Source organism: Zootoca vivipara, chromosome 2 (genome assembly GCF_965207765.1).
Source record: "Zootoca vivipara chromosome 2, rZooViv2.hap1.1, whole genome shotgun sequence".
NCBI lineage: Eukaryota > Metazoa > Chordata > Lepidosauria > Squamata > Lacertidae > Zootoca > Zootoca vivipara.
Genome location: NC_142584.1, coordinates 77472696 through 77497239, shown reverse-complemented (window position 1 = coordinate 77497239; position 24544 = coordinate 77472696). Strand labels below are relative to the sequence as shown.

The following is a 24544-nucleotide window of genomic DNA, read 5'->3' as shown; positions in this document are numbered from 1 at the left end:
CTCCAGAACTGCGCCTATCACTATTGCTTAATTCGGGGTATGGTTTATATTGTGTAAATGCGTAGAAATCCTGCTGCGGCTTATTTTATGGGTATGTCTTATTTTCGGGGAAACAGGGTAGTTCATGTGTATGTGTGTAATTTTAATAAAGCTTTTAATATGTCTTTTAGTCTAGAACGGATGACAAGGTTAAACGATTTAAGAGAGCAGTTGCATATTATTCAGCAACCAATAAGCCTATGCCATTTCATCCACCACACTACCTAGGTAAGTGCTGAAACTTACTTTGAGTTGAGTATGATACTGAGAATTTGGTTAAACAGTAGGAGATGACCTACACCAGGGAGGAGATGGGAGACAATAGACAATTTATCGTACAACATTTATCCTATTCATTTTGATACCCTGGATCATTAGGTAATCTGACCCAACTGTGGTACCTAGCAGGCTCTCTTGGGTCTGCTCTAAGTGTTCCACTTGTTGCTGTCAGAGAAGTTCTGGTCAGTTTAAATTGATGTTACTTATTGGCAGATTAGTTTGTGCACAAGCAGACGTTGGCTTCTCTGCTGTGGTTAGTCACAAGCTCTGGCTTGTACATAACATTAACCCAGCTAGTCTGTGCTTTGCTTCCCCACTGGGGGAGCAGAGCATAAGTGCTCAAGCCAGTGTTGCGCGCAGACATGGTCATAGTCTGCTGTGGACCTTCCCTCTATGGTTTCATGCCTCTGACCCACAGCTTTCCAAACTTTCCATCTTGGTGGCACACTTTTTAGACATGGGTCATTTTGCGATGCAGTAATTCAGTTTTGCTAGTAAACTAACCCTCGGAGGAGTTCAAGGAGCGTTTGTGTGAGTGTGTGCATATGTGCCAGTGTGTCTCTTTGTGCAGAAATTCCTTTGAGCAAAGTGAATTTTGCTTCAAAAACAAGATCCAAAGAGCTTACAACTAACTTTATCCTGGATAAGTTTTACATAAGATTATCATACATAAATACTGAGACTAGTCTTAACTATTTCTGAAAATGTTAGTGGTGTGCACCAACTACAATATTCAGTTTGGCCTCTGATTTGGGAAACAGCCCATTTGGATCCCTTCCAGTCGGGATTCAGGCCTCATCATGGGACTGAAACTGCCTTGGTCACACTGGTTGATGATCTCTGGCAGGCTAGGGACAAAGGTGAGAGCTGTTGGATCTGCTGGATCTCTCAGCAGCTTTTGACACCATCGACCATAACATCATTCTGGACTATCTAGAGGGATTGGGAGCTGGGGGCATGGTAATACATAATAATAATAATAATAATAATAATAATAATAATAATAATAATAATAATAATTTATTTATACCCCGCCCATCTGGCTGGGTTCCCTCCCCCAGCCACTCTGGGCGGCTTCCAACAAAATATTAAAATACAGAAATCCTTCAAACATTAAAAGCTTCCCTAAACAGTGGTTCTGCTCCTTCCTCCTGGGCCGTGTTCAGAAAGTGGTGGTGGGGGATGAGTGCTCAGACCCCTGGGCTCTGACTTGTGGGGTGCCTCAGGGTTCTGTCTTCTCCCCCATGCTTTTTAACATCTATATGCAGCCACTGGGAGAGATCATCAGAGGGTTTGGGCTGGGTGTTCATCAGTATGCGGATGATACCCAGTTCTACCTCTCTTTCAAATCAGAACCAGTGAAGGCGGTGAAGGTCCTGTGTGAGTGTCTGGAGGCACTTGGAGGATGGATGGCAGCTAAAAGATTGAGGTTGAATCCTGGCAAGACAGAAGTACTGTTTGTGGGGGACAGGAGGCGGGCAGGTGTGAAGGACTCCCTGGTCCTGAATGGGGTAACTGTGTCCCTGAAGGACCAGGTGCACAGCCTGAGAGTCATTTTGGACTCACAGCTGTCCATGGAGGCGCAGGTCAGTTCTGTATCCAGGGCAGCTGTTTATCAGTTCCATCTGGTATGCAGGCTGAGACCCTACCTGCCCGCAGACTGTCTCGCCAGAGTGGTGCAGGCTCTAGTTATCTCTCGCTTGGACTAGTGCAATGCGCTCTATGTGGGGCTGCCTTTGAAGGTAACCCAGAAACTACAACTAATCCAGAATGCGGCAGCTAGACTGGTGACTGGGAGCAGCCGCCCGAGACCACATAACACCGGTCTTGAAAGACCTACATTGGCTCCCAGTACGTTTCCGAGCACAATTCAAAGTGTTGGTACTGACCTTTAAAGCCCTAAATGGCCTCGGTCCAGTATACCTGAAGGAGCGTCTCCACCTCCATTGTTCTGCCCGGACACTGAGGTCCAGTGCCGAGAGCCTTCTGGCAATGCCCTCGCTGCAAGAAGCCAAGTTACAGGGGACCAGGCAGAGGGCCTTCTCAGTAGTGGCACCCGCCCTGTGGAACGCCCTCCCACCAGATGTCAGAGAGAAAAACAACTACCAGACTTTTAGAGGACATCTGAAGGCAGCCCTGTTTAGGGAAGCTTTTAATGTTTAATAAATTATTGTAATTTAATATTTCTGTTGGAATCCGCCCAGAGTGGCTGGGGAAACCCAACCAGATGGGCGGGGTATAAATAAATATTTATTGTTATTGTTATTATTATTATTATTATTTTCCTCTTTGGTGGAAGTGGATGAAATTTGCAGGTACACTAGCCCCTCCTGAGTAAAAGAGCCTGCCAAATTTCAGAAAAAATATATCCAGGGGCTTTTGTGCTGGGTATCTTTCCACATTGATTTTGGCATAAGAAAAACTTTCTAGGTAAACACATTTTCTTTGATTCCAGCTTGACCCGTCAGTCACAGCATACCACTCTGGTTTCATGATAAGCTTAGAGATACTATTTTTGTATTCAGCAGACACACATCCTGTAGGGTTTTTTAAATGCCTTTTTGCTGAGGCACCCTGAAGCATTTCCAGGGATCCCCACTTCACCCTTCATTCCTCTATGCTTTGGAATTTGTCTGAATACAGTGTACAGCCCTAGTAAATAAAGAGGTAGAAGAGCACTGTGGTCATTTGTCATAACTAACTGTTCTAGTCTACACATGTAACCATATGGAAATCTAAAACTAGAACTTTTAATAAAGGTAACATTTGTTGCATTAGCGAAATAGTTTTTAAAATAGAAAATGCTTGGAACTGGGGCAAAACACCATCTGGATAAATGTCAGTTCCCCATCTGTGGGTTTTGTCTGTTCTGAAGTGATGTCACCTCACCTCAGTTTGCTGTGGAAATCACAATAAGTGGGGCTTGATCACACAGAATAGTAAGTTCCGCAAGACTTGCCTTTTTACGCCAAGACAACCACACAATAACCCCCCTATTCTGAGATAAGCTATCTTGTCAAAATGGTACATATTTGAATTAGTTTTACTTTTCTATCTCCCAGGTTGATGGGTAACATATAGAAATCAATTCTCTCTCTTCTGGATAAATCCTACATAGCATGTCTTCATTAGACTAATTGAAAGCAGATATATTAATGGCTGTAAAGTGTTGTTTGAACTTGGTTTCCTTTTACATGATGTATCCACCTTCATATGCCTGACTCTCTTCAAGTCTTGATTTCTGACCGACAGAGAGAAATGTGTTACCAATCAAAAATACTTTCTTAATAACTCGTTGCTGAAAGAGTATCCTGGATAAAGTGAGAATAGACTTCAAAGATTTCATATTTGTTCTTCTGTTCTTGTGTGTTGCGCACGAACTGAGGATATTAAAAACAAACCACTTCAGAACTGGATGCAGAATTTAAATTGCTGTACTTCCTGTTCTGCGGGGATATATAAAGTAAACAATGGATACTAAAATGGTGGGAGTGACTGTAACATAAACAGAACAGGAACAGATAGTGGAAAGAAAAAATAAATGATCAGACAAGGAGGAAGTGAATAATGTGTCTCCTGAGAGAGGCAGAAAATGAAACAAAACTGACAGTCAGTGTGTGTTAAAATAGAAGGAGAGCAAGTAACCTGTACTATAGGAAATGAGGTCAAAGCTTTAAAGAACAAAAGCCTAATATCAGGCATTTGTTCTTACATGATTACTTTTTGCAATTGAGGATTCACCTAAAATGCAACCCAGGCCAGGCTGTGCATGCGGCTGAATTTGTTTTGATTTCTCCTATAATAGCCAGACCAAATCAATTTGGAATGCCAGGTATAGTGCCACCGTATGTCTCTGCTCAGATGCTTAACATTCCACAGACCCCTCTCCAAGCAAAACATGTGGCAAGTATACTCTGCTTTTTCCTCTTTCTTCCCACCACCACTCTTCAATTGTTTTTGAGAAATGTGTGTCGCACCTATATAGAGTATGTGCAGTTTGCTCTGATTTATGAAGCAGCAGCTATAATTTATAATATACTCCCCCCCCCCTTTTAGGCCCAGCATATGTCTAGTCAAGGTAATACCCAAGGTCAGGGTCCATATCCCTATAGCCTCTCGGAACCAGCCATCACCTTGGATGCAGGTGGGAAAAATATTTCTGAGCAGAACAACTACAGCAACATTCCTCATGAAGGAAAACATACACCATTATATGAACGATCCTCTCCAATAAACCCAGCTCAGAGTGGAAGCCCCAATCATGTGGATTCAACATACTTTCCTGCCTCTTCTACATCATCATCTTCAGACAATGATGAAGGCAGTGGCGGCACTGTGAAGTAAGTACATCATGTGTTTCTAGCAGGACTGGAGGAGGAAGTTGCTAGTAGCGTCTTTGAATTTACTGTTACAGGGAAATGTTCATGCACCTGCTGTGATTTCTATATTCAGTTGATGTAATCTACTTAATTGTAATGTATTTTGTCTTTGTTTCGTTAATGCTGGTGGCGCAGAAATGTTTTCAGATAAATGAGCAAAATTAAGAAAGAAAACTAATCTTGTATCAGCCAAGATGTAGAGGTTATTAAATTTTTGCTATAACAATCTTTATTAGTTGTGTGTTTTATGTGCAGGGTAGGAAGTGTATAAGCTTATACCAGACAATGTTAAGTGTTGGATCCTTTAAAATGATTACTTTGTGAAATACGGTAGGTAGAGAGCAGAGGCAACAGTATTTGGCTTCCCAATTTCCACTGGTTGGCTAAAGAGAGTGAAGACATATTTCAAAAATTAGTTTATATCAGTTAGAAGGTTAGTAGCCTAATTTTTACTGGTATGTGCATGTGCCTATGTTAGGCATTTGTCACCTAAAAAGGGGGGGAGAGCTCTTTTGAATATATATAAAACTTCATTGCCTGATCACCTGGAGACTACTCTTACTTGCCATAGGCCATCAGGTAAGTGGCTGTTCACCTGTCAACTTTACACAACTTAGGGTGCAAGGATCACCCCTAACAACGAACTTATGCAGCAATCTTATTTTTGTTCCATCCTTTTAATAAATTCCCACCGGTGCTTACAAAAATCCAAGATGAAATAATATGATATAATTAAAACATATAAACAAGTACACTAAAAGCAGCAGTTCTAAAAGAACAGCTGCACGTAAGCCAAATTAAAATGCCTGGGGAAACAGGAAAGCTCTTTGTGTAGCACTTGACATTAGTGTTAAGCACCAGATGAGGCGCTCTGGAGAAATTATTTTGGGACCACAGGCTTTCTTCCAGGTGAAAGTGAACCTAGAAAAGGACCTTTGCTGAAATACAAATACAAAATGGGGGTTGTGTTTATCTTGATACTATTTTACAGTACCTTTGAATTATAATTCTGATAATAAAAATAGTGTGGCATTCTCTCTCTCTCTCTCTCTCTCTTCCCCCCCCCCCAGTCATGTTGGTGGGAACAAATTGCGCTGGGAGAAAACAGGAACCCAGTCAGAAAATCAAGGACGTGGGGATCCAGGAGACCAAACAAAGGTAGAGTCCTTCTGAGCACTATAGTCTGTGTTGATTAGACTTTATATGCAAAGTTGAGTCCTGTAATCCTGTGGTTTTTCTTTAAAAAAAAACAAAAACTGATTTGTAAGGTGAAATGTGAAAAGCTCTTGACACCTGAAGGGCAATGAGCTCTATGCATGCATGCATATGACTTTTAACTTCATTTGCAAGTATATTCAATTTTTACTTTCAAAAATTCTCTTAGAGATGCTTGATATTTAGTTGCAAAGCTTCCACTTTTAAAGCTAGAGGAAGATGTTCCTGTTATAGATTACTTTTTATGTATATTACAGGCAGAAGGTTCCTCTACTGTTTCTTCAGGAAACCAGGCAGCTGAAGTTAAAGGGAACCAAGTCAATAGTGCACAAATCCCATGTCTGTTGTCAATGCCCACCAGGAACCATATGGATATTACCACTCCTCCATTACCACCTGTAGCACCAGAAGTATTAAGAGTGGCAGAGCACAGACACAAAAAGGGGTTAATGTATCCCTACATCTTTCATGTTCTAACCAAGGTAAGGTTTTCAGAGTTTAAGTAGCGCTAGAATCCTAAAAGGATTGGTGAACACTTACTGTTGTCCCTTGCTTTTAATTAATTAGTGCAAACATGGCTGAAGCCCTGATGTTTCTAAAGCTTTTCTTTCCTGGGGTTTCTAAAAATTTTTAGAACTACCCCTCTCCCTTTGAAATGCCATACCAACCATCTGTTTGGATCAGGGGAGATGTGAAGATTATTGTATGCACTGGAATGCCTTCTGCTGTTGCACTCCCAAGATTCTGTAGAGTGTATACATTAAAAATACCTGTAATAATAATAATAGTATTCCTGACGTCTTGCCCGTCAGCCTATTCATGTCTGGCAACAGAGCCTGCTAGGCTTTACCCAAATGACATAAACAGGGTACTTCCACAGAAGTGAAAGAGACCCTGTTTTCCCTAACACTGTTGAGGAAAAACTAGACCATTTTTTCCCTCACAGTTTACAAACTACTCATCAGTGGGTCCTGATGTCCGCAGTTTTTAGGACCTTGATCTCAGTGTGCTTCTCTCATGACTGGCTTGCACCAGCATCAAGAAGTCCTCCAGGCAACTGTCCTCAGGCTGAACACTGGATAAAATGTGAATCAGTTAATCAGCCAATGAGATTTTAGGTCTTGAATTATTTTTATTACGAAAAATGTATTCAAGACTTTAATGCAGAGTGGTTTCTTTATATTGTGCATTTTATCATAGCTAATAGGTGCTAAGAGCTAGACTACTACTACTAATGCTGGAATCTGCAAGAGTTTGTATGCTACTAATCATTTTGTTCATGTACAGGGTGAAATTAAAATTGCAGTTTCTATTGAAGATGAAGCAAACAAAGACCTGCCTCCTGCTGCTCTTCTTTATAGGCCAGTTCGTCAGTATGTTTACGGTGTCCTGTTCAGTTTGGCAGAAAGCAGGAAAAAAACGGAGAGGCTTGCCTTTAGAAAGAACAGACTTCCTCCAGAATGTATGTATCTACCTTCTGCTGTTATTGCTGACTGAGCTCGGACATCATACCAAACTATAGTTTGCACCAGCCATGTTTTAGAGTGTCGTTTGAGCCAAACGTATAGGCATCTATGGTTTAGAGCTACAGGACTGCTTTCATTTTTCAACTGCTCAGCCCTCCTATGTTATCTATTTATTTTATTTAAACAGGATTTATATACCGCTTCATCATCTATAACCTCAAAGCAGTTTACATATTCCACATAGGCAACAGACGTCCGCTTGCACAATGGAACTTCCCCCTTCCTTCTCTCCCTTGTCACCTGCCATGCACCCTCAAAATTTGCTCCAGAGCCTCAGGAGTAGATTCGGGTTGGGGGGATTCGGGTTCAATCCCTATGACAGTGTCATAGGGATTGAAGAGGAAGAAATTCAGTTGTGTGAGCAGAAATCCATTCACACAGTGTTGGATACAACCAATAGAATGCAATTAAAAGATTCTGGAGGAGAAACAATGGCCACAACTATGGTTTATCAGTTCAGACATCACTGTTATCGTTAGTACAACTGTAATTTCTGATTAATGGATTAAAAATGGGTTTGTTAATTCAGATATCATCCAAAATTAGATAAGCTTGGTATAATGTTTGAACAGAGTCAGCATTTCCTTATAAAGCTTTATATACCACTTTTCTACTGCAGTCTAAACAGCAGTTCTTTGAATTTTGTTACAAACACAAATCTTAAAACTTACTAATGAAGTTGTAAAACAATAGCAGCAAAAGACAACATCTGTCAATACAATATTTCATTCTTCCCTGACCTTGTAGGAGGAGAATTTATATATAATCATAGCACGTTATGAATTCAATTTTGAAGTGGCTTCTGGGTTACTTTAAAAAGTGTGTTGGAGGATTGAACTAAGTGCATTGTTAGGTTGTATTTTGTGTAAAATAGGCCTCTATCCTGAATGTTGACACAAACAGTTAAGCAATAACCTTGATGGCACAGCACCAAACATGGGGTTTTTTCTTGCAGATATGTCAGAATCTATAAAACTACTAGAAATATAATGAGTTAAGTCTCAATAATCCTGTCTATTGGCATCAGGCATGTACCTTTGGATTATTGTTTTTAGTGCCCGCTTAAAAAACATTTTTGTTTAGGCAACCCTATCCAGACATGTAGAAGTTACATGTACTCTGTCTTTTTAGCTATTGTTGATTTTAATCGCCTTTTGAATGTTTTTAAAATCATTTGTTTTTAACTTTTTATAGAGAATCTTAATATTTCATTTTATATTTTTGTAAATCGCTTAGAGGTTTTCATACAATAAAGCAGTATATACATTTTGTTAAGCAAAACAAAATGGGAATTACAGAACCGTCGAACTTGTGAAATGAAATCTTTTCTGAACCCAGGGTTGCTGTTAACGTTTAGTATCTTGTATTCAGCATAGCTGGACAAGAAGAGCTTGAATATGTACCATGCATAAATGTCCACCTATTGGACACAATTCACTGGAAACATGTCCTGCACAAAGTCCTCTGAATTTAATACCTCTGATACAACTCAGACCAAATTTACACCAGAGGGGCATGAGATCTTTTGCCATTGCCTTTGCTGAGTGGGAAGGAACCATACCATTTGAGATGAAAACACTGTTCTGGAAACCTGGCAGGGGACAAGCGGGCAGAAGGGGTAAGCACCCCATCTCTTGCCCCCCACTCCTCATCTGCACGTGGTCCCTCCAATGCTGCTTTGCAGGGGACAAACAGTGGCCTGGGTTTCCAAGTGTGAGTAGGCTGCAGAACGTGTAGTTCTGGCCTTAGCCTGGCTTTCAGAAAACAGCTTTTCTGATACTCCCCAGAAGGCAGAGGTAGGATTTCTGTCTTCTGCATTTCGATCTCGATACTGGTTTTCAGTTTTAAAGAGCGTAACAAGATGGCAGTAGTGCTTGGCATACTCTACAAGTTCTACAAAAGCATCAAGCCTGAAGGGAGAAGCAGAACCTTACGGAATGCAGAAATGATCATGCACCAATATTGTTTAACCAAGCTTAACCTTTTTTATTTTGGCCTTTCAAATCTCCATTAAGAAAATACATACAAGCAACCCCCCCCCCCATTTCCATACGCTCAGTATGTGCATGACTGCACATACGCTCATTGCACCAAACCCGGAAGTGACCTGAAAACATCACAAAAAAGGGCGAAACAGGGTGTTTGCAGGTTTTTTTCAATGGGGTTTCAAATATACACAATTTCACTGACACACACGATGCCTCAAAACGTAACCCCCGTGTAAATGAAGGGGTTGTCTGAACTGACTTGGATGCTGTAGGTTAGTTTTCTGATCAAACAAGGGGTGGTATCAGTTCACACCAACTCCCCTCTACCCGTTGCCCCCTGTACCATATACCATACTTTTTTCCCCCTAGTATCTCCTTTTTTCCAGAAGCAGATTTAGAAGAAGTGGACAGGAAAGCTATATTCTGTTCTCAAATGGAAAGTTAGAATTCAGGCCAACATACTTACGATAACTTCCAAGATCAGGTAGAATCAGAGCTGGAAAGAACCAAGTCTTGTCTCTCAATACATTTGACTCGTCCAATGGCATAGCCAGCCACCAACCTGCAATTTCAACTTTGGTGTTAATGCATTTCATAGAAATCCGGGAGATATAAAATTAACAAGTGTTGTCCATGGAAATTAAACTGTATATGAGTAGTTTAAATGTGCTGGCTAGATTTCAGCCTTGGTAAGTGTGTACAGAAGTTGAAAGTATTTGGTTTCCCTTTTTTTCATGCTGTAGTCTCACCGGTGATAATTAAAGAATGGGCTGCTTACAAAGGAAAGTCCCCCCAGACTCCTGAGTTGGTAGAAGCTCTTGCATTTAGGGAATGGACCTGTCCCAATTTGAAGAAACTGTGGCTGGGGAAGGCGGTAGAGGACAAGAATCGACGAATGAGGGCTTTCTTGGCCTGTATGAGGTCAGACACACCAGCAATGCTCAACCCATCTAATGTGCCCACTCACCTTATGGTGCTCTGTTGTGTATTACGGTGAGTACATTGACTGGATTTTTGTGTAGGATAAACACTCATCTAGAGCCACAAGATAGCCACCTGCTCTAATCCATTTAAAGACAGAGGTTTCCTCCCATGAGCAATTCCAGTCTCATTCCTGGAACAGGTTTTCCATGGCTCCGCTCTCCCTTTTCAGCCCACTGCACCACCTCAAAATTTGTTCCTGAGGGCTAGGTAGTCTGGAGTGGCTTGGGATATGGGGCTGGAGATCTGCAAGTAGAGGCAGCATCAGTGGTGATTATCCATGTTGCACGAGTGCGAGAAAATCTTAGGATTCAAGCCCAGGTGTCCTGCCCTTGACTTTGGCAAGTGAATGCAAACCATATGGTGTAACTAATTTAATCTAGTATTAATAATATCTTAATAATGACATAGTTTTACATGCTCTTCCAAGCTTAGTGTGCTTGATTTTTTCATATTAAATTTACTGATCTAATATACACCAGGGTTTTTATTGTTGCCACAACGCTGGCTTAAGAAGCCTACTGTAAAGCACTTCTTAATCTCATTGATTTCAGTAGCAGAATTAAGAATTTAATGTAAATGTCTTCCAGTTAAAAATAATGGGACTTTTAAGTGCTAACTTTTTGCAGGTTTGTGCCAAGTATTGTTATGTCATTATATAATTTTCACGTGGTTGTAGGACTTTCAATTACGATATGCAAAAATTATAAGTAATAGTACCACAGCTTTCCAAGCAATACTGATTCAGTGCTATCTGTCTCTGTAGATATATGGTGCAATGGCCTGGGGTTCGGATACTTCGTCGCCAGGAACTTGATGCCTTCCTGGCTCAAGCTTTATCTCCAAAACTATATGAACCTGACCAACTACAGGAACTAAAGGTGACTTTAGAACTTTGCTTCTGTGGGGCTTTTAATCCATACTTAATTCAAGCAATCCCATTTCTTTGTCAGTACTCTTAACTTCATTCGTGTGTGTGTAGGTGTAGGTGTAGGGGTTCTGGTTTCAACTCCAAGTGAACTCTAACTTGTTCATCATAATTGTGATATCATCTATTCACTTCTTTACTTGGTATTTTATTTCCTTTGCATCTGTAGCTTTCAAACTTGTAATAAAGGGTTTCCCAAAAATATATCACTTTCCTTGATTCTCTCTTTTTTCTGTGGAATCCCTGTGTGTCAGCTATAAACCAATATACCTTTAATTATTCCATAGAACTAATTATGCACCTTCTGTTCAGGAAATAGGAAGAATGCTGATTTATAATCACTTAAATTAGCTGACCCTGCTGGGCAACCCTAGGGTTTTGATGCCTAACCTTGAAACGGAGTGGTTTGGACTTCTGCTAATTAAGTATACCAGTCAAGGTTCTGTCCCGTCTCAAAGGAGTCATTGTTTTGTTTGCCTTGTCTATTGCTTCCCTTTCCTCACCTTCTCTACTTTCCTGGTCCGTCCCATCCCGTCCCCCGGTCACTGGCCCACTGCTTCCTTGCTAGCACCTTATACTTCCTTAGAGAGATATACCTCCCACCATGGCTCTCTAGCCCATCTCACTACCCAAAAAAACAAAGAAAACAAAAGAGGAAAAAGCCTCTTATCGACCGTGCATGCTCGGTGCACACAAAATGCTGAACTCGGGGAAGAGGGTGGAAAACCAGGGAGAAGGGAAATGGAATAGAGTGGCCGGAACCCTGGACAAAAGTGTTACATTTTGTTGCAGGACCTTTTTTAAAAAGTTAAATATACTGGTAAGAAGTGATATGCCTAAACTTTTACTGCAGGTGTTTGCTATTCTACTAACTGGATTAATAAAGATCTGCATCTCTAATTTCCATAGTACTTGCTGCTAATCAATACATTCATTTCTCGTGGGGTTGCTTTGTTTTTAACCTTTCCTTACGCATAACTTGTCTGGACATTCTTTTTCTCTTACAGCCCCACGCCACAATACAGTGAGGGTGGTCCTTTTCTAGCTTGTATTGCCACAGGGAGCAGTGCAACAGCCAAACTGATCCCGGGACTGGGCAGAATCCAGTGCCCATGGCAAACCTAAGACCTTTGTTGTGATACGGCTTTTTTGAAGCATTTCCAAATAGATTGTATTCCCAAATTAACTGTGGAATCTCTAGGTTTGGCCATTCATTACCCCTATTGTGAAGGGGGGCCCCTGCAAGCCTTATCTCTTCCCACAGACTAGGAGGGAAGAAGAAGGGGAAGAAGCTGAGTTTTCTAAATAGCCTACTTTCTTGTATTGGTTTTTCCACAGTGGTCAAGTTCTGAATTACAGTTGTCTCCAATTTACTTGCATATGTATTAAATAGTCTGCAATGGGCACATATTTCAAATACAGAGAAATGTAAATTTAACTACACACAGGCAGACTATTTAAATGGTCTTTAAGCAAGTTAAACTTAACTAGCAAGTGCAAGATCATGTGGCTTTACCTGTACTCTTCCAGTAATAAGCTCTTAATAAGTGTGCTTGAAGCCTATAGCTTTGTACGGCTGGTAGTCAACTGCGGTTTCATTTTCTGCCTTCAAGATTGAAAATTTAGATCCTCGAGGAATTCAGCTGTCGGCATTGTTTATGAGCGGTGTTGACATGGCATTGTTTGCAAATGATGCTTGCGGGCAACCGATTCCTTGGGAGCATTGTTGTCCATGGATGTACTTTGATGGGAAGCTGTTCCAGACCAAGCTCATCAAAGGAACCCGGGAGAAAGTTCCTCTCATTGACCTCTGTGACGGTCAGGTATGTTCGCTTCTCAGGTGTCTGTTATGCCTATGGAAATTTCACGAGTTTTGAGTGAAGTTAGTCAGTTGCAAATCCCTTTGGTAAAAAATAAAATAGAATGCTTACTTTAACTAAATAAATCACATTTGGTAATTGGATTGACTTAATTTAGAGGGCTATTAAGCCAAAAGGTTGGTGAGTCATACTTTAACATAAATAAAAGAGCTTGACAAATTGTATTGACCTTATCCTTTGTTGGTGCTGACCTTTAAAGCCCTAAATGCCCTTGGTCCAGTATACCTGAAGGAGCGTCTCCACCTCCATCGTTCTGCCCGGACACTGAGGTCCAGTACCGAGGGCCTTCTGGCGGTTCCCTCGTTGCGAGAAGCCAAGTTGCAGGGAACCAGGCAGAGGGCCTTCTCGGTGGTGGCGCCTGCCCTGTGGAACACCCTCCCATCAGATGTCAAAGAGGAAAACAGCTACCAGATTTTTAGAAGACATCTGAAGGCAGCCCTGTTTAGGGAGGCTTTTAATGTTTAATAGATTATTGTGTTTTATTTTTCTGTTGGAAGCCGCCCAGAGTGGCTGGGGAAACCCAGCCAGATGGGTGGGGTATAAATAATATTTTTATTATTATTATTGTTGTTGTTATCCTACTAAAGATCCTGGGCCTGTGTGAATGCAGAATACTGTGTTTATGTGTTTAAGGCCTAATGTTGATTCTTGATTGATAAATGATTTTGTAGAATAGCGTATTTGAATTTAGAAGGGGTCAGTCAGAATATTTAGTTTTCTAGAATAAACACGTAAGAAATATGTTGGTTTCTCGATACTCTTTCTGTCACCACTCAGAGGTCCAGACATGGGGCTGGGCTGGATCTACTTCCTGTGAACTGTAGGAAGGAAGACTCGTTGACCCTAACAGGGGTTGGACCAAGAGACACCTATCATTTGTTGTGCAAATATGTTTGTGCTGTGTTTTTTTATTGTAGACTGAACAAGCTGCCAAGGTTGAAAAGATGCGTCAGAGCATCCTTGAAGGCTTAAATTTCTCCCGGCAGAACCATCCACTCCCTTTTCCTCCACCACCTGCCATGCCTTTTTATCCAGGTTCTGTATACCCTCGGCACTTTGGGCCACTTCCACCACCTCAGGGCAGAGGCAGAGGCTTTCCTGGTAAGCAGGTGTCACTGTCAATGTGTAGCATTTCATCCAAAATAGATTTTGACAATGTTATTAGTATAATTAGGCATGCTTGCCTGGCGCCATCCTTCTATATCTTTAGTCATCAGGCAAAAACTTCCTCTGTAACCAGACCTTTGGCCATTAACTACCTGTGGCCTTTTAGAAGTGGATGGGGTGTTTTAAATGTATTCCCCCCCCCCTAGTTTTGATGTATCTGTGTTGGGTGGCAGGTTTGTTTGAATTGTTCCAAGTCTCTTTGGGTAGCCTTGGACAAGGTAAAGCGACTAACAAATTTAACAAATAATAATCACTATTGGCAGCAGCAGCAGTAGTAGTAGTATTGATAATGATAATATTTGTATAGCGCAGTACTGTACTGTGGGGTCTGTTTCCTTATTTATATGGTTTAGCTAGCACATAAACATGCTTACCATCTATAACAATCATAGCATTTGTCATTGTGTGTTGAGTAACTGAAAACCGGGGGGGGGGGGTGTTGTCAGCTGGTGCTCCCTGTAACTTGTGGACCACCAGATCCTTGAGTTTTACAGGATACCAGTGAGAGTTTTCTGGTCTACCATTGCAAGCTTTAATGCAGTGGTGGTTTCTTGAGGCCCCCAGATAAAGAAAATTCAAAAGGAGGCATCACTTTCGGTCTGTCTGTTTGGAAGCGGTTATTTGGAGGGTGTGTGACCCGTTGGGGGGGGAGGCAACCAGAGTGACTGTGTACTCCTCAATAATTCACATATGACCTAGAATGGTTGGAGACCCCTTGCATAGTCATACTTAATGTAAAGTTCATGCTTCTGTATGTTTGACAACTGGGAAATATCGTCTGGTATTTATATCGCTGACACGATATGGAGGCAGTATAAATTCAGTAGAATATGTTGCAGTACAATCTGTTGCATGATCACATTGGTGTCTTAAGGTGTACGTTTAACTGCCATGAATGATCTTCTTATAAAATGACTTACTTAAATACAAGCCAGCGGTCCAAAATGGTGGATAGGGTCCATATCTTCTGCCTGTTGAATAATTCCTGTACAATAGGCGCTCAACTGTAAATTTAAAAATGGTTGACAAACTCCGTATGTTCACCAATTTCTGGCTGGGCAATGGGACTTCCATGTTTGCTCTTGGGTACTAAATCGGCATATTCTCAGATGTGCAGCCTGTGCTTTTGGAGGGAAACTGGTTGCACCAACAGAGGTCAAGAGCTTATTTTTCAGGGGAGCTCCTGTATGTCATCCACCCTCATGGTTTCCCCGTCTCTTTTCCCCTGGGTCTCACAGGAGTCTATGGCTTTGGAGGCCCCTATGGGGAAACAGTCGCAACAGGCGCTTATCGGGCCTTCCGGATGGCTGCTGCAGGAGGACACTCCGGAGCCTTCTCTGGCAATGACGGCAACAGGACTAGCAAGTTTCAGGGCGGTAATTATACCAAACCCCTTTTCTTAACATCTTACGGCAGTAGCCTTCTTCACCTCACCCTGGTCTGAGACTTTTCAACAGGGACCCCCTCGCTTTCTCTCTCCATCCCTCTCTCCTGTAACCAAATGCAGCTGTCATTTTGCTGTACAACCTATCCCCTCGGATTGCTGTCACGTTGTTCACTAACGCCTATTACTCAGAACGCTGTGACATACTACGGGTGTCACATTCTTGCCTCCAAAATTAAACGCACACCTGGTGAAATGCATGTATTCTTTTAAAGGTTTGTTTCAAATTTTTGGACGAAGTATTTTTCAAAGGCAACATGTGCTTCAACACTGGGGCTTTTTGCTTGTTTTGAAATCAGCTGCAGGATAAATGCTTTGGAAAATAAAAGTAGCAGGAAACATTGCTCAATGTTGCTGATGTTTTATTTGTAAGTAGCTCATAGGTGTTCACATTTCAGAGGCTGGACATGCGCTTCTGAAGGGAACAGTGTTTCTCCCAATTTCCTCCTTAAAAAATAGTGGAACAGGAAGCCCCCCCCCCCCCCGCATTTTAATTACTTCCAACAAATTCCTGCAAGCTCTCTAACATCAAAGCTTTAGCTAGTAACTGACACTTCTGGCTCTCTGAAACCCAATGAAGCAGCTCCTGTACTATTAGAGTTGATTGTACAGTATAGAGAAGAATGTACTTCCCTGCCTTCACTAGCACTGTAGTAATTAGTATGTTAATGCTGGGGCCTAATTTGTCACCACTTTGCTTCTACCTCTTTAAATCCTTTCATTGCTATCAGCTTTATCAGTCATATCTAGCTAACATTTATCCCATAGATTGTTGGGAATGATTTGATTATGACTTGTAAATAGTCACACGTGAACACTTGAATTTGAGTTGAGACGTATTCTGGAACAGAGAGGTAATGAAGGTTCTCTCCCCACCCCCGAGTTTTTAAAAGTTAAAACACATGTGGGGTGGTGAAAAGTGGGGATTTCTGACATTCTCTTTGCATGCAGGTAACTTGCATCTTACTGCTTATTTTACTTACAAGATCGCAGTTGAACATGGTGTGCAGAAATAAACAAACAATGGGAGACTGGAAGAAACCCACTCTTCCTTTATTTGTTCCCCTTCCCCACCTGCGTACAGCTGCAATCGCAGGTTTACCCGGCTTTGGGAAGGTGCCACAAGAGCTCTGGGACCCAGTATCCAGTTGTGGTCTTGGTTACACTGAGGCCATTGAACCTAACTGGATAAAATGAGTGCAGAATGGTCATTAATCTCGATGGGATCTAATCTTGAACGGGGGTGTGTAGATTGCAAATGTAATATGCACCAGATTATTGTAAATCATGATGCTGATAATGTTACCCCCAAGAAGCACCATCCAATCCATTTTAAATAAATTAAAAGAACCTGAATACAAAACTAAGAATCTTTAATGCCTGAATGTCCCATGAAAACCCAGTCTTTGGAAGGAAAGCAGTATTTTCAGGGAAAGTTGGAAGTCCATGTACACTCTTCTCTGAATTGTAGCTGCAAATAGCAATCTCTCTTTTCATCTTTGTACAGGTGTCCAACCTATTCCTTCTCAGGGAGGGAAACTCGAAATAGCTGGCACTGTGGTTGGTCACTGGGCTGGAAGCAGACGTGGTCGTGGAGGGAGAGGGCCGTTTCCTCTGCAGGTGGTTTCTGTTGGAGGGCCCACAAGAGGGTAGGCAGAAATAAATCTTAAATTAATATTGGCTTGACTTTGGAATTTAGCAATGGCAAAAAAGTGGCAGCTGGCTTTTATTAAAGCACAGAAAAGGGCAATAATTGTATCTTTTATTTAAGAAAGTTTGGGTGTAGAAAAATGAATGTAGGTCAGACATTCTGAAAAGATCAGGGATGATTTTACCTAATGGGAAGTTAGTTGTAATTATATCAGCTATATATAGCAGTTAATATCTTTCATGTTGACCATTGATTTGAACCAAATATCAATATATAATTCCTTCACTATTGTTGCCTGTTTTTACTCATATTTTGTTAAAGCAGCTGCTGCCTATAAGGTGTTGATAATTTTAGAGGAAGAGGTACTTTGGTTAAGCAGTTTATTTAAAAACGGCAATGAAGAACAAACATGGATCAGTACAGGCTAAACTAGTATGAGATTAGTAAATGTTAACTTCCGAGTATTAAAATTTACTAAAGAGATTATATTTGAAACTTGGCTGCAGGATTTTTTTGGGGGGGGGGAATAGAACTTTTGCATGATAAAAAAATTAATATTTTGAGAACCTTCTTAATGATATAGAGAACCAGCCTTCTGATTGTGAGGAGCAAAAGGCTGTGCTGTGGGTTGTTTAAAAATGGGAACTTCTTCTTTTTTCCTATTAAAAATACAGAAACGTATCTAAAGTTTAAATGTGTTTTTAACTTGTTTCTCGCTCAATGCAGACGCCCGAGAGGAGTTATTTCCACTCCAGTGATAAGAACATTTGGCAGAGGAGGAAGATACTATGGGAGAGCTTATAAGAACCAGGGAACAATTCAGGTATTGGGAGAAATCATTTACGAAACTGAGGGTCAGAAAAGATTTTGGTAACATGAGTTTAGGTGACAATCATGTATACACCAATTTAACTATAGTCATGGGAGTAGGAGGATAGACTGCATGAAATAACCATATGACTGTAGAACTAAATTATATTCGCCTTTAATTTGACTTGCTTTTGCTGCTTTTTCCCCTATCTTGGGGGAGGGGGGAGTTTGTGAATTGCACTCACCTCTTTCAGAGGTTAATTCTTAACATAGGGCACAACTTTGCCCTAAGGGGCCCCTTCAGTGGAAGTCCTGTGCAAAGAATTTCCATTTCCGCTACTCTTCTTTCCCTGAAATTGGCTCCCAGGGTGGAGAGCGGGGGTCAGGAGAACCCCCAGAACAGGGGGAGGGATAGTTCCCCCTGGCAAGCTGAATCCCTCCTTTATCTGCAACTCACACCTTTTGTTTTAGCTCAGTAATCAAAAGGGTAATAGGGTTTACTGCCAACATGGTCAGCTTACTTCATCATTTTCCCATTGCTTTTGTTGCACTCTGATTCCATTTGCTCAGCAGTTCTGGATGTTAAATTAAGTCTTGTAATATAATATACTGGCATTAAGCAGATGAGATTGTCAGGAGTGTATGAGAAAACTAATTTTTCACATACATATCTGTACTTAAAGGGTCACATATATAAAGCAACTCAAGATAGAGAGGGGGAATAATAGAAAGGGCAGTGTAAGTGATGTCCGTGTATATGTACACTTACATAGACAACCTTACATTTGATCTGCAAAAGAACTCTGGACGAATGGCATAATTGGGGGTGGGTTTTTTCACATTTTGATGTCAGGATTGGCATTAAGCTCTTTTAAACTGATTCAAATACCTAAACTGTTATCATACTTAATGGTGGGTGATATTCAGCTGTGGTGTGCCCACAGTTCACATGTCATGGCAAGCCAAGTTATAACTTACGGGGACCATTCAAGTGTGCCGGCTCTTGGGAAGGAGATTGCAGCTGCTTTGCTCCCCACCAGTCCTTTTAGCTTAGCATGGCACAGCAACTAAGCCAAGATTCAACTTAGCATGCCATTGTGGTTAAGGAGGACAGAGCTTAATCACAATTCCAGGTTTGGACGGCCTACAAAGTCAGAACTTGCTTTAGCTGCTGGCTGCCCTGAGCACAAACTGCCAAGGAGGAGAGAGTCATCTGCAGTCTTCTCCTTGGGAGCCAGCAGGCCATGATTTGGCCATCTTTGCCATCTTTGTCGCTTGCTTCTTAAAATGAAATCTAACTAGCTGAACAGTTTCCAAGTGACTGGTCAGCACCCTCCTTAATCCAGAGTAGCCCTTCAGACCATGAAGAATAGGGCAACAGGTCCCAGGTGTGAGTTTTTGAGATTTTAGGGTCATAGTTGAAATTGCTGTGTCAATCCAATAAAGGAAAATAAATAATCTCACATGACATCTACAATGATTTCTAAAGTGATAGCCATGTTAGTCTCTCACAGCAAAAAGAACAAAGAGACTGACACATGTACATAGCTGTCAAGTTTTCCCTTTTCTCGCGAGGAAGCCTATTCAGCATAAGGGAATTTCCCTTTAAAAAAGGGAGAACTTGACAGCTATGCACATGTATGGTGGCCTTCAATTTTATGGACTCAAGACCGTTTCACACACCTGAAGCATAAAAGCTTATGCCATAACAAATGTGCTAATCTTTAATACGTAGCTAAGGCTATTTGTTTAACTGCAGTAAGAAGTCAGAGGAGCACTGGCCTAGTTTACACATACTGCTCAGCCAAATGTGGTTTGGTGTGTGTGTGTGTGAGAGAGAGAGAGATTAGAGCTGCTTTGCTCTTCCCCAGTCATTCATTTGCTGCACGACAGTAAACTGTTTAGTGCAATTCAGGATTGGGAGACTGGATCTGGTGAGTGAACCAGATCCTTACTTTGCCCCCACCCACTGGCCAACTTAGGGTCGGGGAGTGCCCACCTGTCAGTAAGTCACCTGGCATCAGAAGGATATCACATGACCTGCTTTCCTTTGCTTGCACTGTTTGGATTCCAACCACATGGGCTTTGCCGATCTGTAGTCCCTTTTGCCTCGTATATCTGACATCATTGAGGGCATGTGAGTGTGGCTTGGTCAAAGCAGCCATGTGGGCCAACTGGCAAGGCCTGGCAGCTTAATTAGGTCCATAGGCCAGAGCCTCCCCACTAGCCTAGCTTGACAGTTAAACCCCGGCTCTTAGCTTACCTCTTTTCAAACCTTGAGCTGTAACCAGAGTTTGTCCTATTCAGTAGAACCTCTACTTACGACCGCCTCTACTTGGGCCCGATCCAAGTTGCGACTGCGGCAAACCCGGAAGTAAATACTGGGTTTGCCGTGATTCACACATGCGCAGAAGCGGCTGCTATTAGTGCACACGCAGAAGCGGCTGCCGCCATCTGCAGATGCGCAGAAGCGCACTCCTGCCGAATGCGCCTGCGCACAACGGCGCTTCTACCAGCAACCCGGATCGACTTACAGGCAGACTTCAGGAACTGATTACATCTGTAAGTAGAGGTTCCACTGTAGTTAACAGCTTCTGGTTTGTCTGGGAGCATTTAACCATGAGGAGTGCAGGTTTGGACACCATGCTAAGTAAGGCATATCATGGCTTAACTCAGCAGAGCAGCTCTGGAGGACTAAAGTAGCTGCTGTCTCCTCTCCATGCTGAGCCAAGGACTCTGAAGGGCAATACTGTCTACCTAAATTATGTACTTATAACCCATCTGCCTTCTCTTTTATTTTAAAATAGGGCAAACCTCCTTACGCTGCTTCAGCAGAAGAAGTGGCCAAAGAACTTAAGTCAAAATCAGAGGAATCCAAGTCCTCTGTTGTGTCTTCAGAAGGATCCCTGGCTGAAAATGGAGTAGTGAATGAGGAGAAACCAGCTTCCCAGATGAATGGGAGTACAGCAGACGCCAGGGCTTCCAACCAGTCTGAAAGTGCCTTGAGTAATGACTCTAAAACGTGCAATACAAATCCTCACTTAAATGCACTAAATGCAGACAGTGTTTGCCATAAAGATGATACTCTTGAGGCCACTGTCTTAAAAAAAGAAGAGTAAACTTATTTTTTATAGAGGGTGAAGGATGTTGGAAGGGTCAGGATTAGGAATATCTGGAAAGAAAGAGAGCCTACAGTTACGTACATTTTTTCCTTTCCGTAAGAGAAAAATGAGGACTTTGGAAATTTGGATCCCTCTTGGATGTCAGAGATTTAAAGAACACATTTTTAGTTTTAACCAGTTGTAGTCAAAATGCTACAATACAACAAAAATGAAAGAGAATGAAGAGCATTTGACTCCCGCACTTAAAATGAAGTATACACAAAGTTTAAACTGGTTATGACAAAAGCTCGTAGTTTTTGTTTCTTGAGATATATTAAAAAACAACAACAAATTTTGGCAGTCTTTCAGTATATATAGCTTGAAATATAATTTTTAGTATTTGGCACCATATGTATGCCATTATATTTGATTTTGCATTACTGTGTCACAAAGCTTTCTTTAAGGCTTTGATTTCATGATTATGGGGGGGAAAGGCACAACCACAGTTCTTTCTTTTCTTAAATTTCATCACTGTTGATGTGGTTCTTTTATGTTTAAAATGTGCAAACTATCAAAATAAAAAAAATTATAGAGTAATATTGGAGTTCTGCTGATTTTAAATATACATCATACATACTTTACAAGCAAGGTAAAATGGATTTAACTTTAAAATCATAGAAGATGCAAATGACCTTTTCAAAACAAACACAATGTGTTCTGATACTTTTTGTGACTAATACCATGCATCCGTGATCAATGAACTATGTGGTTTTGAATCAGACGTAGACCATTAGTACTACTATTTGAGCTAAACTTCTGCATGGTTCATAATTTTTAAAGTGTGTAGTTAATATTATGCATGTTATTGTCCTCTTTCTTCCATTCTTACAAGTACTGTGCCCATTTGCAAAACAAAAAAGCTAATAATCAGTAATAGTCCTATAAAAGATGTTAACTATGTTTAGTCATTGACTGATCTTGCTCTAACCTTAAAATTTTGTGATTATTGACCTCTGTTGCATTTATTCTAAAACAAAAAAATTATCTAGCCGTTTTGAATATCAACGTTACCCTGGTGTACTCATTGCTGTATGCATTATTGTTCTCTGTTGCTGTTTTATGCCTTCATATTAGCAAATATGAAATTCTGTGGAAAAACAAAAAAAAAAGCTTTGATCTTCAAGAAATACCCCCCTTCTGTAGCAGGAAACAAATGGCTTGTTCTTGAGAACTTTCCCATCAAGAATTTAGTATAAGCAAATATACCTGTATCATTTTGATGTTTTTGTTAGTGTTTCCAAACTTAATGTACTTCAAAATCAGAATCATTTCTTTATATTTGTTTTCATATAATTCTCCTGATGCTCTTCATCACACATTAGTGATCAGAAATGAGGTGTAATTCCCCATTCCCTGCCCGCAAGAGCTAAGTAGGTATCTTAATGTAAGTTGAAGGGAGTTCTGCCCCAACTCATGGATTGTGCAAGAATGAACTACTGTTGGGTTTGATTGGTTGTAGATGGATTGTGGTGTGGTGTATTTGAAGGCTATTGAATGCAACTTACAATGCTTAATAAAAATCTTTATTCTTTTAGTATAAAATTGCTGTACGGCGTCTTGATTTGTTTGCTCTTTTGTCATCCTAAGACCCCAGAAATGTAAAGTTAATCAAATTACAATGGCACAATGCTATTAATTTATTACAACTATTTATAAACAGCTCTGCAGTCAAAATATATCAAATCATCCAACAATAAGATAAATGAGAGGTAAAATGCAGACTAAATTCAATAAAACCATTTCTACAATTAATTTTTCAATTGAAAATTCAATCGGTTAAATTAAATGACTGGGTCATCTTAAGGAAAGCTAATTTTACCTGGTAACTGATTCCAGAGGTCTGGAATTGGAGCACTAAAAGCCCTGGTTTATAGTACAAACTAAGTGCAACTCTGAGGCATGCAGTGCTTTCAGCAGTGTCCAGTTGCTGGACAAAAGGTAGCGCCTTTTGGTAACCCTTAGTTGAGGGTCTTCCTCCTCCCACCCGCAAACAATGCTTTGATTTATGCCCTTGCTATTAGCAGCTATTGATTCAGGAAACAACCTGATGTCTGCAGGATACTATTTCTATTGTATGTTTTGGGGCTGGGTTGGGAATTCAGTACAGTAGTACCTCCGGTTACGAAGTTAATTCGTTCCGGGGGTCAATTTGTAACCCAAAACTGTTCTTAACATGAGGCGCACTTTTGCTAATGGCGCCTCCCGCTGCTGCTGCTGCACCACTGGCGTGCAACTTCCGCTCGCATCCCAGGGCAAAGTTAACAAGGGACATCTGCTTTGGGGTTAGCGGAGCTATTCGTAAGGAGGGTGGTACGTAACCCGAGGTTCCACTGTACAGGGTGCCATGTGAATCAGCGGCCATGCATTTTGAGCTATGTCATCTCCCTGTTTGATCCGGCAGGAAATCTTAAGGGCATGTTTACGGGAACAACAGAAATTAGCCACCAAAGGAGCTTCATTTCCATAATTCCTAGCTCATTTCTGATTGCCACAATTGCTACCGCTTTCCAAACTTGGCTTAAGGAAGGCTGTGATAATTTGCAAATACTATGTCTTGGTGAGACTTCCACATGAATGTGCTGGCTTCAAACGGAAGAAAGCTCTTGTCTTTTTTGTTGGGGGGATGGCTCAAACGTGCAGAGAGGTTGGGGCAGGAAAAACGGTCCAGTTATTCATAAACAGCTGCTTATTTCCAATGTGAGGTACTAGCCTTGGGGATGCCAGCAGTTGCATGCTAACTAATCCAAGTGCTGGCTGGTGGTGGAGTAGCCTGTTAATTCATTGTCGAGAGGAGGCAGCTGTTTCTTTATCTGGGTAAATAATTGATAGTAGTCTGGAATTAGGCTGCCTTTGTATATTTTCATCCATTCCTCTATGTTCTCCTAGACTATTGAGGAGAAATACAAAATTACCAGATCAGAGTGAATTGGAATCAGTACAGTGCATTTCTATTTTCTGGGCCATGGAAAACAGGTTTCTAGTCCTTGTGATCAGGAATGATTGTTTATTAGATAAAGGGTGGAGGTGGGAAAGCATTGCTAAAGATGCTGGAGCAACCCTGTTGCTTCACAGTTTGCGATTCCTACTTCCTACCGT

At 41.2% G+C, this 24544-nt stretch overlaps 1 protein-coding gene across 1 annotated transcript in view; it reads left to right on the top strand.

Moving 5' to 3' along the window:
* The window catches only part of FAM120A (family with sequence similarity 120 member A), a 57506-nt gene extending 34516 nt beyond the window's left edge, over window positions 1-22990 (top strand). Inside the window, exons 5-18 of the mRNA XM_035106302.3 lie at window positions 171-267; window positions 4124-4221; window positions 4375-4658; window positions 5768-5855; window positions 6170-6394; window positions 7200-7374; window positions 10170-10419; window positions 11174-11288; window positions 12949-13158; window positions 14133-14316; window positions 15621-15758; window positions 17334-17475; window positions 18204-18300; window positions 21095-22990. Of these exons, the coding sequence (XP_034962193.2) occupies window positions 171-267; window positions 4124-4221; window positions 4375-4658; window positions 5768-5855; window positions 6170-6394; window positions 7200-7374; window positions 10170-10419; window positions 11174-11288; window positions 12949-13158; window positions 14133-14316; window positions 15621-15758; window positions 17334-17475; window positions 18204-18300; window positions 21095-21406 (2415 nt within the window). The 3' untranslated portion in view covers window positions 21407-22990. The remainder of the gene's footprint in view (window positions 1-170; window positions 268-4123; window positions 4222-4374; window positions 4659-5767; window positions 5856-6169; window positions 6395-7199; window positions 7375-10169; window positions 10420-11173; window positions 11289-12948; window positions 13159-14132; window positions 14317-15620; window positions 15759-17333; window positions 17476-18203; window positions 18301-21094) is intronic.
* The last annotated feature ends 1554 nt before the right edge of the window (window positions 22991-24544 follow it).